The sequence below is a fragment of the Hydra viridissima genome, unplaced genomic scaffold (genome assembly GCF_058129835.1).
Source record: "Hydra viridissima isolate aposymbiotic clone 2 unplaced genomic scaffold, HvirCarnegie_v1 scaffold_2, whole genome shotgun sequence".
Taxonomy (NCBI): domain Eukaryota; kingdom Metazoa; phylum Cnidaria; class Hydrozoa; order Anthoathecata; family Hydridae; genus Hydra; species Hydra viridissima.
Genome location: NW_028324301.1, coordinates 25,627,476 through 25,643,680, shown reverse-complemented (window position 1 = coordinate 25,643,680; position 16,205 = coordinate 25,627,476). Strand labels below are relative to the sequence as shown.

Here is a 16,205-nt window from a genome sequence, read left to right as displayed (position 1 = left end):
GGCTTTTTTGCTCCACGAGCCAAAAAAGTACGCTAGAGTTGTTGACAAACTGCATCGCGGTCGAAAAGTGTAATTACGCCAACACTTTTATCCGTTTAAGCATTTCGTTTTCGCACGAACAACAATTAAAGCAGCTCGTTGAGCTTAACGACGTTCGTATTTTTTTTCGAAGCCAAAACTTCGGCTATAAGTAGAGTGAAGAGGCACTTCGAAAAACAACAAAGCTGTTCGCAGTCGATAGCAACGAGCGACAACATCTCTGCGAGTCTGGCATCAAGGTAAACATTTTTTTTTACATTTTCATTTGTTAGTGCCACTTTTGTGTACATTATGTATTCAAAAATTTCTTGCTGACGCTAGATTTTTCGTTTTCAATGAACAACAGTTGCAACCTCTAGTCGTTTGCTAAAACAGCTTGCTAGGACAACCAAATCAATCATATGTTGTGAAAATTTCTTTTTGTTCAACTGACTAAGGAAGATCGAGCGAACGCTTTTTTTTTTTATAACTTGTTTGTATCATATTGCTATTAAGAAAACAGCGTTGTGTATACTAAACGTGACATAATTGGCAATTATCCGTAACTAAAAATAAGATAGAAATTACAAACTTGATACCATATTTTAATTACTCTAACAAAACTAGACGTCATCGCGTGAGAAAATAAATGTTTATGACACATAACCTATTTTTTTGTTTTTTTTTTTCTTCTCTTTTTTCCTTTTAATCTCCTTTCTTTCGTCCAAAAAGCGTTTTGATTTTTGCCTCGCCACAAGCGATGAAATCGATAAAAAAACCTGCTCGGACATTCTCAATTCTCAACAACAAAAGCAATCAAAGTTCTAGCTCTCGAGCACGTGCGCCAACAGGTTGATGAAACCGTTCAAATATGCTCGATCGCTAGAATTTAAAAAAAAAAAAAGAAGCAAACCAGAAACAAACCAAAATAAAAAAAAAACAAAAACAAAAATGGACATCTTTAGAACGCTTAAATTTTATAAAATATTTTCCTCTGCGTTTTTAACCAGCTAAACTGTCGTAAAGTTTTTTCGGTGCAGTTCATTTAAAAAACTTAGTTTTCAACTTTTAAACGTTTTAGACTTCTCGTTTAAGGCAGTCGAAAGAAATGAGTCGACTTGCTCTCTCTCTCCCTTTTCGGTTTTGTTTTTGTTTACTTGTTTTTGTTTTTTCTTCGTTTGCCTTCGTTTGCCTTTGTTTGCCTTTGTTTGCTTTTGGAAAAGTTGTCGCCATGCGAGACTTAGTTTTTTTTTGGCTCAATTTGTGATTAAGTGAAGTTCTAGTCTTGAAAGTGTGCAAAGTGTGGGCCAATCTGGTGGCTGGAGTGATGACACGTGAATGCTGGAAATTCCAGACTTTGAGCGGATTCAGCGTACATAGAAAGAAAATGTAACATTCACGTGGGTCTCTCCTAAGCTTGCCATTGGTCGGTCTGCTGGCCTTAAGTACCCCCCCCCCCCCCCTCAACGTCACGTTTGCTCAACTTTCTCGGTCTTTGGCGCCCAAAGAAAGCTCGAGGAAGGATAAAAATGGCGAGGTTTCGGTACTGCGTTTTCTGTTTTTCCTATTTGTTTTTGTTTGTTTGTTTGTTTCGTTTGTTTGTTTATTTATTTAATCGTTTTTTTGTTTGTTTCGTTCGTTTGTTTGTTTGTTTCGTTTGCTTCGTTTGTTTTGTGATGTTTTGTTTTCCCTTCTTGATGGCACAAAACAGAAGCAAACAAGACTTTCGGTTATATTCGGTTATATTCGGTTCAATAAAAGTTTGTTGGTTTCTGCACAACAACAACAACAACAACAACAAAAGTCCCTCTGTCCCTCAAAAGCAGTTTCTCCTCTGTCCTAAAGAAGAGCCTCTTTGTAATCGATCTTGTCTGAATGCAGCTCTCCTTTTGCCTACAGGTTTTTATTCCAACCCTTTTGTTGTTGTTAGTGCCATGTTGTTGTTATTGTTATACTCTGTAAAAGCAGTTGTTGCTGTTGTACTTGTTTGTTGTTTCTAAAGACACTGTTGTTGCTGCTGTTAGCGCTGTTAGTAATCACCCACTTGGCTTGTATTTTTGTTTCTTGTTTTTGTTTTTTGTTTTATTTATAAACACTCTCTGAGTAAGTGATGCTGTTGCTGTTGTTGTTGTTACAGTTGCAATGAGTGTTTGTTAATGTTCCCCCACTTGGCTTGTTTATAATCTATTTTATTTTATCAACACTCTCTGAGTCAGTGATGGTGTTGCTGTTGCTGTTGTCGTTATTATGCTTGCAATGGGAGTTGTTACTGTTCACCCACTTTGCTTGTTTTGTTTTTGTTTCTTTATTTTATCAACACCCTTTGAGCCAGTGATGCTGTTGCTGTTGTTGTTGTTATAGTTGCAATGAGTGTTGTTAATGTTCACCCACTTTGCTTGTGTTTTTGTTTTTGTTTATCAACACCCTTTGTGTCAGTGATGCTGTTGCTGTTGTTCTTATTACAGTTGCAATGAGTGTTTGTTAATGTTCACCAACTTGGCTTGTTTATAATCTATTTTGTTTTATCAACACTCTCTGAGTCAGTGATGCTGATGCTGTTGTTGTTATTGTGCTTGCAATAAGTGTTGTTAATGTTCACCCACTTTGCTTGTTTTGTTTGTGCTTTTGTTTTTCTTTATCAACACCCTTTGAGTCACTGATGCTGTTGCTGTTGGTGTTATTATAGTTGCAATGAGTGTTAATGTTCACCCACTTTGCTTGCTTTATTTGTTTGTTGCTTTTTTTTTTATCAACACCCTGCGAGTTAGTGATGCTGTTGCTGCTTTTGTCATTTTACTTGTATTTATAGTTGTTACTGTTCAGCCACTTTGCTTGTTTTTTAATCTGTTTTATTTTATCACCACACTCTGAGTCAGTGATGATGTTGCTGATGCTGTTGTTGTTATTTTACTTGCAATGATAGCTGTTACTGTTCAGCCACTTTGCTTGTTTTGTTTGTTTGTTTGTTTGTTTTTTTTATCAATATCCTCTGAGCAAGTGATGCTGTTGCTGTTGTTGTTGTTATAGTTGCAATGAGTGTTTGTTAATGTTCACAAACTTGGCATGTTTATAATCTATTTTATTTTATCAACACTCTCTGAGTCAGTGATGCTGATGCTGTTGTTGTTATTATGCTTGCAATAAGTGTTGTTAATGTTCACCCACTCTGCTTGTTTTGTTTGTGCCTTTGTTTTTGTTTATCAACACCCTTTGAGTCACTGATGCTGTTGCTGTTGGTGTTATTATAGTTGCAATGAGTGTTAATGTTCACCCACTTTGCTTGCTTTGTTTGTTTGTTGCTTTTTTTTTTATCAACACCCTGCGAGTTAGTGATGCTGTTGCTGCTTTTGTCATTTTACTTGTATTTATAGTTGTTACTGTTCAGCCACTTTGCTTGTTTTTTAATCTGTTTTATTTTATCACCACTCTCTGAGTCAGTGATGATGTTGCTGATGCTGTTGTTGTTATTTTACTTGCAATGATAGCTGTTACTGTTCAGCCACTTTGCTTGTTTTGTTTGTTTGTTTGTTTGTTTTTTTTATCAATATCCTCTGAGCAAGTGATGCTGTTGCTGTTGTTGTTGTTTTAGTTGCAATGAGTGTTTGTTAATGTTCCCCCACTTGGCTTGTACTTCTGTTTTCTGTTTTGTTTTGTTTTTGTTTTTTTTGTTGTTTTTTTTCTCAACACTCTCTGAGTAAGTGATGCTGTTGCTGTAGTCGTTGTTATAGTTGCAATGAGTGTTTGTTAATGTTCACAAACTTGGCATGTTTATAATCTATTTTATTTTATCAACACTCTCTGAGTCAGAGATGCTGATGCTGTTGTTGTTATTATGCTTGCAATAAGTGTTGTTAATGTTCCCCCACTCTGCTTGTTTTGTTTGTGCCTTTGTTTTTGTTTATCAACACCCTTTGAGTCACTGATGCTGTTGCTGTTGGTGTTATTATAGTTGCAATGAGTGTTAATGTTCACCCACTTTGCTTGCTTTGTTTGTTTGTTGCTTTTTTTTTTTATCAACACCCTGCGAGTTAGTGATGCTGTTGCTGCTTTTGTCATTTTACTTGTATTTATAGTTGTTACTGTTTAGCCACTTTGCTTGTTTTTTAATCTGTTTTATTTTATCACCACTCTCTGAGTCAGTGATGATGTTGCTGATGCTGTTGTTGTTATTTTACTTGCAATGATAGCTGTTACTGTTCAGCCACTTTGCTTGTTTTTTTTTGTTTTTGTTTTGTTTGTTTGTTTGTTTGTTTTTTTATATATCCTCTGAGTTAGTGATGCTGTTGCTGATGCTGTTGTTGTTATTATGCTTTCAATGAGAGCTGTTACTGTTCACCCACTTTGTTTGTTTATAATCTGTTTTATTTTATCAACACTCTCTGAGTCAGTGATGCTGATGCTGATGCTGTTGTTGTTATTATGCTTGCAGTGAGAGTTGTTACTGTTCACCCACTTTGCTTGCTTATTGTCTATTTTATTTTGTCAACACTCTCTGAGTCAGTGATGCTGATGCTGATGCTGTTGTTGTTATTATGCTTGCAATGAGAGTTGTTACTGTTCACCCAATTTGCTTGTTTTGTTTTTTTATTTGTTTTTTTGTTTGTTTTTGTTTTGCTTGTTTTTTTTTATCAATACCCTCTGAGTCAGTGATGCTGTTGCTGTTGTTGTTGTTGTTATAGTTGCAATGAGTGTTTGTTAATGTTCCCCCACTTGGCTTGTACTTTTGTTTTCTTTTTTGTTATGTCAACACTCTCTGAGTCAGTGATGCTGATGCTGTTGTTATTATGCTTGCAATGAGAGTTGTTACTGTTGTAGTTATGTCTGTCATTTGTCCTTGTTAGCAAGTTCTATTTGCCCTCTCTTGCCTTTTTTCAACACAGTTTCTTTCTTTGAGTCATATGGTTGCGAGATCCTCTCAAACTCCATCTCTTTATTTATTTGTTTCTTTTCTTTTTCTTTTTTTTTTTCTCATTCTCCTTCTCATAATAGCAATCACTGCTGCCACCATGCATGTAATGCTAGTTGCTCTCATTCTTTTTCATTTGCTAGTGGAAACTTTGTTTCTTCTTGTTGCTCTCTTTTCTTTCTTTTTTTCTCTTTTGCAGAGGATTCGAAAAAACACAGCTCTTCCCTGCAGTTGTAAACATTCCAGGATTGGATGCAGGCAGAAGAAAAAAACTCTCACTGACTGGTTTCCTTTTTTTAGCAAAAACCGTTGCAAACAAACACCTGAACATGTCTTCTTCACAAGAAAACAACTCTGTTGTTGCTTCTTCTCCAAACTCTAAAGCAAAAAAAAAGAAAAGAAAGCAGTCACAAGAACAGAGAGACTTAAAGCTCAAAAACAAAGTCAGGGCCGCATTAGTTGCAGCGTGTGGCTCCGTAAACAGGGTTGTACCTTTCTATGGTACCAAGAAGAGGTACGCTGTTAGCTGTCCGATGCCTTTGTGCAAACATTCGTCCACAAGCATTAAAAGACACTTGACTAAAAAAGATCATTCTTGGACTTTGGATGAAGCTTCCATCTTTTACTCTGCAATGGTCAGGAAGTTTCAGCATGCTCGTCTCGAACGCAAGTCCGGCTGTCCAAAACCTTACCCCTGTTTGCAATGTTGGAAGTATTACGACCGACTGGACATACACTTGAAAGAGACTCATTTCTACGATTCCAAGATGATCAAACAAAAGATTGCAGAGGCAAAGCGATACGACAACGAGAAGCTCTATGTCCCTCAATTTATTCGACCTGCCTTCTTTGGTATTAAGCCAGTAGCTGAACAAGCGTCTGCATCAGGCTCTGCATCCTCTGCTCCTGGGCCTTCCTCCTCTTTTTCTTCTCCGGTTCTTTCCTCTGATCCTCTTTTAAGCTTGCCCTCACCAGTTGCTGGTTCGTCCGAGGCTCCTTCTGCAAACCAATGCACCTCTGTAGAAAACAAAGAGCTGAACACCGAATCCGTCCTTGACTCTGATTTCGATTCCTTAGAGCACTTGGTTTCCAGCTCCTATGTCTTGACCGAAGAAAAGAGACTCTTGTTTCAGCTGGACAAAGATGCTTTTCACTTTTATTACCAGTCAGCAGATGAGCTCTTCAGAGACTTTGAAAAGTGGCTTGTGGTAGCCAACAACAACACTTGGTCACAAGCAAAGATCTACAAAAATGCAGTTGTGGAAATATTGACTTGTTGTGACAGCACGTTGACGCTGCACCCAAACGCCCTCACCAATTCCAATGTTTTGGAGGATAGATACTTCTCCTTGCACTTTAAGAAAATTCAGCTCAATTCCAAGCTGAGTGAACTTGACCAAACAAAAGCCATGTCTTGTCACACGTTGTACAACCGCCTCGTCTCCCTTTGTCTCCTGTTTCGTTTCAGTGAAGCCAGAAACGTCTATTTCGGACTTTCTCATGAGGCCATCCGACGTTTGCGCTGCAAGGTGGATGAGTTGCGAAAAGTGCTGAGGCCCTTTCGTTCTTTGAGGAGGAGCCTTGTGAAAAGAAGAAAAAGCATCAACATCATCAATGTCAGTTTGCTGACCGAATATGGCAAGTCTGCATACGTAAGAGACTTAGTGGAATCGATTAGAAAGGCGTCTCTTCCGCTGACTAGAGACAATGCTGTGTCTCTACGAAACCATCTTCTGCTCTCTGTCACTGTAATTAACAGTTTAAGAAAATCTAACATTGCTCTTTTAAACATTAGAGACTACATGGCTGCTGAGAAGAGTGAGTGTGGATATTGCATTGTGCAAGAGCGCTACAAAACAGCATACAAGTACGGAGCCAAAAACATTCTAGTGCCGAACGACTTGAAAGTGTTGATCGATATTTATTTGCTGAGATACAGAGACCTTCTTGTCAACGACTCTCACTACATGGCTGCAGACACCAAGACTGTTTTGGAGTTGAGCGACTGCTACAGGCCCCTTTTTCCTTCGGTGAGAGCCAACAAAGACGAAGGTGTGACACTAGGTGCAACTAGAGTGCCTGTTTACCAGATGGGTTCCTCTGCTATCACCTCTAGCCTGACGTCCTGCTTCAGAAAAAGCCAAGTAAACATTCCCATGAAGCGTCTTACTCCCACTTGCATTCGCGGTTCGATAGCCACTTACTTTGCCAACAACAGCAAAGAAGATCGCGAGCGGTTTGCTACACTCTACATGAAGCACAGCAGACACACAATGGATAGCTTTTATGTGTCCCAGTGGAACGCTGCAGAGGAGTTGCGCTTTGCCCTGGGCATCGGACAGTCCTTCGGAGTCATAGAGTCTTTGACTGTTGAAAAGTCTGAGAGACCACCAAAGGAGGAGAAGGATGTGATGGACTGGCTCCGAACTAATGCAGAGGAGTACGGTTTTCATGATGTTGAGGACATTTTTGAGGAAGATTCAGACTCCGGTTCTGACTCTGAAGAATGTGCTGCTACTTTCGGTTGTACCACAGTGGTTCCATTTTCTCCAGCTGTAGAAAACAATGCTCCTTTAGAGGACAGCAACGAACATGTTGTAGATTTCTTGTGTGAACCTAGCTCAACTCCTGTTTCGTCTGTTCCTTCTGAACAAACAATCGCTGGTCCAGTTCTTGAACTATCCTCTGCTCTTGCACAACTAGTTCCTAATGAACAAGCTGTTTGTATGGATGTAGATCAGACTCTAGCTGTTCCTGTTGGCACAGCTTGTTCTCCTCTTGCATTAACATTATTTCCTGATGAACCGGATTTTATTGAACACCATGCACAACTTTCTCCAGTTTACTTTAGTGAGCAAGTGGTTGCCAAACCTGTTTCTGCTGCTCCTGCTCAACAAGTTGCTTTCAGTCCTTCAAAAGAGGTCTTTTCTGTTCTGCTGGAAACAGTGTCTAATGTTGCTTCACAGCAAGATAATCTTATGGCTGTCACACGTGTTTTCCATGCTCCTCCTGAAGCTGCTCTTCTTGAACCTGCTCTTCTTGAACCTGCTCTTCTTGAACCTGCTCATAAGCAAGTGGTTGCCAAACCTGTTCATGTTGCTCCTTCTCTGCAAGTTGTTTTTAATCCTTCAAAAGAGGTCTTTTCTGTTCCTCTGGCTCCTAATCTTGTTGCTCGTCAGCAAACGATGGCCAAACCCAGTTTGTTTCTTTCAGCTGTTCCAGTCCAACAGGCTGGTACTGTTCTTGAAAAACAGCCCTCACCTGGTGCTGTTCAATCTGTTGGTAGTCTATTTAGCCAAAGTCTTGCTTGTACATCCAGAGGTAAATTCTTTTTGATTTTTGATTTTTATGCAAATCTCAACACGCTTTCAAAAAATAAAAATGCCCAAATTAACTCCTTGCCCTATTGTTATTGTTAAAGCTGTAAAAAAAAAAAAAAAAAAGAAAAACAATAAAAAAAACAAAAAAAAAAACAAAAAAAACAACACAGAAGTGTGTATGTATTTGTTGCAGGACTAATTCTGTGATTGCTTAAATGTTTACACAAGTGAATGATACTAAAACTGATTATGTTTTAGAAGTAAAAGATCCAAGAAGAAAAAAAATCAAGTTGGAAATGCCATCTTTTACTCAAGAACACATCGGTAATGTAAAACCTAATTTATACAAACATATATAAACACAAACCTCTTCTTGCACAATTTCAGATGGTTAACTGTTAATAAAAACTAGCCATCATTGCTAAGTGCACTTTTAGAAAGTTGTGTCTACCCGATTTCTAATGATGAAGTTAGAAACATCACCGTTAGAAATCATGCACAGCTTGTTATTATCTCTAACACTTAGAAACTGTTGATGGTTTTTTTATGAATTAGAAAAATGAACATGGTTTTATTTTATTTCAGGATCAACTCAGCCAAGAACAAAGGAAAACAAAGCAGAAGTTAGCCAATGCCAATTAGGTAATCTTTCAAAAACCAGTTATTGCTATCAGTGCAAACAATAAGGTCAACAAAAAAAACAAATAAAAAAACAAAATTAATCTTGTCATGCTTCAGAACCAAATGAATATTCGATTTAATCTCTTTGTGTTATGACTTGAGTTTGTAAAATTTTAGATGAAATAGTTGAAAAGCTGAATGCTTGCCCTGGCCACAACGAATGGTTCAACACCAGAAGTTTTCCTCGATGTGCAGCTTTAGTGTTGGCATACATCTTGCAAGACGTGTTTACAGATGTAAGCTCAAGTTGCTCGTACAAAGATTACCTTGGCATCTTGGCAAATCATAGCAGTGACAAGCTCATTCATGTCTTGCAAAAGTACTCCTACCGAAGCCATATTAAAGACAAAATTAAAAACATGAAGCTAAAAATTCAAAAAGAGGGTAGTTTAGAAAAGTTTGTTCAATATGGCAATATAGTGAGACCATTTATGTAGTTTAGAAAAGTTTGTTCAGTTTGGCAATAAAGATGGGCCTTTTGTGTAGTTTGTTTTCTCTATGCTTTTGCAAATATATTTATCTGTTTCGCTAAATACATAATAAACAAGAAGTTCTGTTAAACTGTTCTCACATTTCTTATTTAAAGATAGTTCAAACTTTTTTTATCTTTAAAAAAAAAAAAAAGTCGTTTTGTTATTCTGTTAACACTTTTAATAGAGTTGCATTTAGAATTACTTCTGATGTTTTTAAGAGTTTGTTAAAAAGCAAATTAATATTTTCTGTGATGTTAAACTGCATAAGTGAAATTTAAAAAAGGAAAACTGCTCCAACCATTTTTCGGAAAAAGAAATCAAAAAGTTCCTTATTTTAAAAGATCTAGACATCCATTTCTTCTTCAGCAAAATAGCGAGGCTTTTTTTATGAACTCTTACTCTCTATTTTTTCATATATTTACACAAAGGATTTTATTAAGTTCAATGTAAACATACATAGAAGTATATTATGTTTTTTTTTTTGTTTGTTTTTTTTTTATGGTGTCTAACTTTTGTTTCACTTCTATTTTATTTTACGTTTATCTTGTATTTTATCATGCCTTATTGGTTTTTGCGTTTTGTGATGTCAAGCTGCGTAAGCTAAACTTAAAAGAGGAAAACTACGCTAACTTTTCTTTGAAAAAATATTCAAAAAGTACCTTAAAAGAGAAAGCACACGAATTTAAAAAGTTGTATCTTGCCATCCAATTCTTCTTCTGCAAAGTAGTGAGGCTTTTGCTCTCTAATTTATCTCTATTTACGCAAAGGGTTTTATTTCAATGTAAACACGTATAAAAGAATACTTTGTTAAAAATAATGTTAAAGGAGTTGCGTAAAAAAAACGTCTGAATAAACTTTCTTTACAAAAAAAAACAACTAAGAAACAAGCGCGCCTAAGAAAAACCAGATCGCGATTCACTAAGTCAATAGACGAAAGAAACAAACTTTAAAAAGTCTTTCTAGACAACAAATTCTATTTTTGGCAATGCAGTTTTTGTATTTATGCAACCTATCTTTTGTTTCACTTCTACTTTATTTTACGTTTACCTTGTATTTTGTCTTGCCTTTTTGCGTTTTGTGATGTCAAGCTACATAATCTAAACTTAAAAGAGGAAAACTAGGCTAGTAGAATATTATGTTGTTGGTTTTATATGCAGCCTAACTTTAGTTTCATCTATATTTTGTTTTGCGTTTATCTTATATTTTATCTTGTCTTTTTGAGTTTTGTGTTTTGTGATGTCAAGCTACATAAGCTAAACTTTAAAGACCTTTTTTTTGAAAAACTATTCAAAAACTACCTTTAACAAAGTAGCGAGGCTTTTTATGCACTTTTACTCTCTAACATACCTATATTTGCGCAGAGGATTTTATTTAACTCAATGTAAACATACATAGAAAAATATTGTTACCCGTTTATTTTATGCAGCCTAACTTTAGCTTCATCTGTATTTTATTTTACGTTTATCTTATATTTTATTTTGTCTTTTTGAGTTTTGTGCTTTGTGATGTCAAGCTACATAAGCTAATGTTAAAAGAGGAAAACTACGCTAACCTTTTTTTGAAAAACTATTCAAAAACAACCTTTAACAAAGTAGCGAGGCTTTTTATGCACTTTTACTCTCTAACATACCTATATTTGCGCAGAGGATTTTATATAACTCAATGTAAACATACATAGAAAAATATTGTTACCCGTTTATTTCATGCAGCCTAACTTTAGCTTCATCTACATTTTATTTTACGTTTATCTTATATTTTATTTTGTCTTTTTGAGTTTTGTGTTTTGTGATGTCAAGCTACATAAGCTAATGTTAAAAGAGGAAAGCTACGCTAACCTTTCTTTGAAAAACTGTTCAAAAACTACCTTAGACATAATCTAGATTTAAAAGAGGAAGACTACGCTATTTTTGCTTTGAAAAAACTTTCGAAAACCACCTTAATCGATAGAGATAGCACACGATTTTAAAATGTTGTATCTAGTGATCCACTTCTTTTACACCAAAGTAGCGAGGCTTTCTATGCACTTTTACTCTCTAACATAGCTATTTTTGCGCAAACGATTTTATTTATTTCAATTTAAACATGCCTAGTAGATTATTATGTTGTTGGTTTTTTATGCAGCCTAACTTTAGTTTCATCTATATTTTATTTTGCGTTTATCTTATATTTTATCTTGTCTTTTTGAGTTTTATATTTTGTGATGTCAAGCTACATAAGCTAAACTTTAAAGAGGAAATTTACGCTAACCTGTCTTTGAAAAACTATTCAAAAACTACCTTTAACAAAGTAGCGAGGCTTTTTATGCCTTTTTACTCTCTAGCATACCTATATTTGCGCAGAGGGTTTTATTTAATTCAACTTAAACATACCTGTTAGATTATTATGTTGTTGGTTTTTTATGCAGTCTAACTTAAGCTACATCTATTTTTCATTTTACGTTTGTCTTATATTTTATTTTATCTTTTTGTGTTCTGTGATGTCAAGCTACATAAGCTAATGTTAAAAGAGGAAAGCTACGCTAACCTTTCTTTGAAAAACTATTCGAAATCTATTTTTGAGATAATCTAGATTTAAAAGAGGAACACTACGCTAATTTTGCTTTGAAAAAACTCTCGAAAACTACCTTATTCGATAGAGATAGCACACAAGTTTAAAAAAGTGTATCTAGTCATCCACTTCTTCTACAGCAAAGTAGCGAGGCTTTCTATGCACTTTTACTCTCTAACATTATGCATTTTACTCTCTATTTTTGCGCAAAGGGTTTTATTTAATTCAATTTAAACATGCCTAGTAGATATTTTATGTTGTTGGTTTTTTATGCAGCCTAACTTTAGCTACATCTATTTGTCTTATATTTTATTTTATGTTTTTGTGTTCTGTGATGTCAAGCTACATAAGCTAATGTTAAAAGAGGAAAGCTACGCTAACTTTTCTTTGAAAAACTATTCAAAATCTACCTTTGAGATAATCTAGATTTAAAAGAGGAACACTACGCTAATTTTGCTTTGAAAAAACATTCGAAAACTACCTTATATTTTATCTTGCCTTTGTTAGTTTTGTGTTTTATTATGTCAAGCTTCATAATCTAATCTTAAAAGAGGAAAACTGCGCTAACTTTCCATTGAAAAAGTACTCAAAAAGGACCTAAATCGATATAGATAGCTCACGATTTTAAAAAGTTGCATATAGTCATCTTCTTCAGCAAAGTATCGAGGCTTTTTATGGATTTTTACTGTCTAACTTTCCCATATTTGCGCAAAGGAATTTATTTAGTTCAACTTAAACATGCCTAGTAGATAATTATGTTGTTTGTTTATTATGCAGTGTAAACTTTGTTTCATCTATATTTTACGTTTATCTTATATTTTATTTTGTCTTTTTGAGCTTTGTGTTTTGTGATGTCAAGCTACATAATCTAAACATAAAAGAGGAAAACTACGCTAACCTTTCTTTGAAAAACTATTCAAAATCTACCTTTAACAAAGTTGCGAGGCTTTTAATGCTTTTTTACTAACATACCTATATTTGCGCAAAGGATTTTATATAATTCAATTTAAACATGCCTAGTAGATTATTATGTTGTTAGTTTTTTATGCAGCTTATCTTTAGTTTCATTTATATTATGTTTTAGGTTTATCTTATATTTTATCTTATCTTTTTGAGTTTTGTGTTTTGTGATGCCAAGAATTTTAAGCTAAACTTAAAAGAGGAATGCTACGCTAACCTTTCTTTGAAAATCTATTCATAAACTACCCTAGACAAAAGCTAGATTTAAAAGAGGAAAACTACGCTATTTTTGCTTTGAAAAAACTTTCGAAAACCACCTTAATCGATAGAGATAGCACACAATTTTAAAAAGTTGCATATAGTCATCCACTTCTTCTGCAGCAAAGTAGCGATGCTTTTTATGCACTTTTTCTCACTAGTTTGCTTATATTTACGCAAAGGAATTCATTTAATTCAATCCAAGCATATATAGAAGATTATTATGCTATGATTTTTTTTTTCTTTTATGCAGCCTAACAATTATTTCACCTATATTTTATTTTACGATTAACTTTTATCTTACTTTTCTTTTTTGAGTTTTGTGTTTTGTGATATCAAGCTACATAAACTAAACTTTAAAGAGGAAAACTACGCTAACCTTTCTTTGAAAAACTATTCAAAAACTACCTTTAACAAAGTAGCGAGGCTTTTTCTCTCTAACATACCTATATTTGCGCATAGGATTTTATTTAATTTAATGTAAACATACCTAGTAGATTATTATGTTGTTGGTTTTTTATGCAGTCTAACTTTAGCTTCATCTGTATTTTATTTCACGTTTATCTTATATTTTATTTTGTCTTTTTGAGCTTTGTGTTTTGTGATGTCAAGCTACATAAGCTAAACTTAAAAGAGGAAAGCTACGCTAACCTTTCTTTGAAAAACTATTCAAAATCTACCTTTGAGATAATCTAAATTTAAAAGAGGAACACTGCGCTATTTTTGCTTTGAAAAAACTTTCGAAAACTACCTTATTCGATAGAGACAGCACACAAATTTAAAAGTTTGTATCTAGTCATCCACTTCTTCTACAGCAATGTAGCGAGGCTTTTTATGCACTTTTACTCTCTAACATACCTATATTTGCGCAAAGGATTTTATTTAACTCAATGTAAATATACATAGAAGAGTATTGTTACCCGTTTATTTTATGCAGCCTAACTTTAATTTCATCTATATTTTATATTGCGTTTACCTTATATTTTGTCTTGCCTTTGTTAGTTTTGTGTTTTGTTATGTCAAGCTTCATGATCCAATCTTAAAAGAGGAAAACTGCGCTAACTTCTCATTGAAAAAGTACTCAAAAAGGACCTAAATCGATATAGATAGCTCACGATTTTAAAAAGTTGCATATAGTCATCTTCTTCTTCAGCAAAGTATCGAGGCTTTTTATGGACTTTTAATCTCTTATTTACCCAAATTTGCGCAAAGGACTTTACTTAATTCAACTTAAACATGTCTAGTAGATTATTAAGTTGTTTGTTTTTTATGCAGCCTAACTTTAGTTTCATTTATATTTTATTTTACGTTTATCTGATATTTTATCTTGTCTTTTTGTGTGTTGTTTTGTCAAGCTACATAAGCTAAACTTAAAAGTGGAAAACTACGCTAACCTTTCTTTGAAAATCTATTCAAAAACTGCCTTAGACATAAGGTAGATTTAAAAGAGGAAGACTGCGCTATTTTTGCTTTAAAAAAACTTTCGAAAAATACCTTAATCCATCGAGGTAGTACACGAATTTACAAAGTTGTATCTAGTCATCCACTTCTTCTATAGCAAAGTAGCGAGGCTTTTTATGCACTTTTGAGTTCTAATTTATCTCTGTTTACGCAAATGGTTTTTGTTTATTTCTGTGTAATGATATACAAAAGAGTATTTTGTTAAAGATTATGCTGCAGGAGCTGCGTAAAAAAACTCTGGTGACCTTTCCTTAAGAAAAAAGCAACTGAGAGGCATGTGCGCTTTAGAAAATTCAAATCGCGATTCACCAAATTAAAAGACGAAAAGAACGAACTTTAAAAGCTCTTACTAGACGTTTGTGTTTATGATAGGCAATGCAGTTTTAGATTTTATGCAGCCTAACATTTGTTTCATCTATATCTTATTTTACGTTTATCTTATACTTTATCTTGCCTTTTTGAGTTTAGTATTTTGTGATGTCATGCTAAATAAGCTAAACTTTGCTAATTTTTATTTGAAAAAATATTCAAAAACTACCTGAATTATAAAGCTAGATCTAAAGGAGGAAAACTACGCTAACTTTTCTTTAAAAAAATATTTAAAAACTACCTTAAACATAAGCTATATCCAAAAGAGGAAAACTATGCTAACTTTTCTTTGAAAAAATACTCAAAAACTACCTTAAACATAAGCTAGATCTAAAAGAGGAAAACTACGCTAACTTTTCTTTGAAAAAATACTCAAAAACTACCTTAAACATAAGCTAGATCTAAAAGAGGAAACCTACGCTAACTTTTCTTTGAAAAAATATTCGAAAACTACCTTTAAACATGATTTAGATTTAATAGATGAAAACTACGCTAACATTTCTTTGAAAAAACATTCAAAAACTACCTTTAAACATGATTTAAATTTAAAAAAGGAAAACTACGCTAACATTTCTTTGAAAAAATATTCAAAAAGTACCTTAATCGAAAGAGATAGCACGCGAAATTAAAAAGTTGCATCTAGTCATCCGTTTCTTCTTCATCAAAGTAGCGAGGCGTTTATGCACTTTTTATTCTCTAATTTATCTCTATTTACGCAAATGGCTTTTGTTTATTTCAATGTAAAACTTTTCAAAAGAGTATTTTGTTAAAGATTATGCTGCAGGAGCTGTGTAAGATAACTCTGGTGACCTTTCTTTAAGAAAAAGCAACTAAAGTAGATGTGCGCCTAAGAGAATCCAAATTGCGATTCACTAAATTAAAAGACATATACAACAAACTTTAAAAGTGAAACTATTTTTACAAGCGTATTTGGTAAAGATGAAATGTTCTTATGACATTTTAACGTTACGAAAAGGATTTTCTTCAGTTCAAATATTTATTACAATTTAAAGTGTTAAATAATGTTACAGAAACGACCTAAAACGCCTGTTGTATTAATTTAAACGAACAAAATAGATAAAAAAAAAAGAAAAACTATCATTAAAAAAAAAAAAGAAAAAAAGAAAAGAAATAGAAGTTGAGGAAAAATAAAAATAAGAACTTCTAACAAAGAGCTCTTCTTTTTATTTTTCAGATTTTAGATGCTTAATT

General features: G+C 34.1%; 1 protein-coding gene across 2 annotated transcripts; it reads left to right on the top strand.

Annotated features, from left to right (window-relative positions):
* The first annotated feature begins 1,489 nt into the window (after nt 1-1,489).
* On the top strand, nt 1,490-9,411 carry LOC149892614 (uncharacterized). 2 transcript variants are annotated; one of them, XM_090080017.1, is made up of 5 exons: nt 1,490-1,561; nt 5,225-8,245; nt 8,503-8,568; nt 8,830-8,886; nt 9,043-9,411. In XM_090080017.1, exons 2-5 carry the CDS (start codon nt 5,254-5,256, stop codon nt 9,360-9,362), a joined length of 3,435 nt encoding a protein of 1,144 aa, XP_089936143.1. In that variant the 5' UTR covers nt 1,490-1,561; nt 5,225-5,253; the 3' UTR covers nt 9,363-9,411. The 2 variants fall into 2 exon arrangements, with proteins under 2 accessions (XP_089936143.1, XP_089936142.1); XM_090080016.1 differs by lacking the exon at nt 1,490-1,561 and having other exon boundaries at nt 2,282-8,245.
* Nucleotides 9,412-16,205: the final 6,794 nt, after the last annotated feature.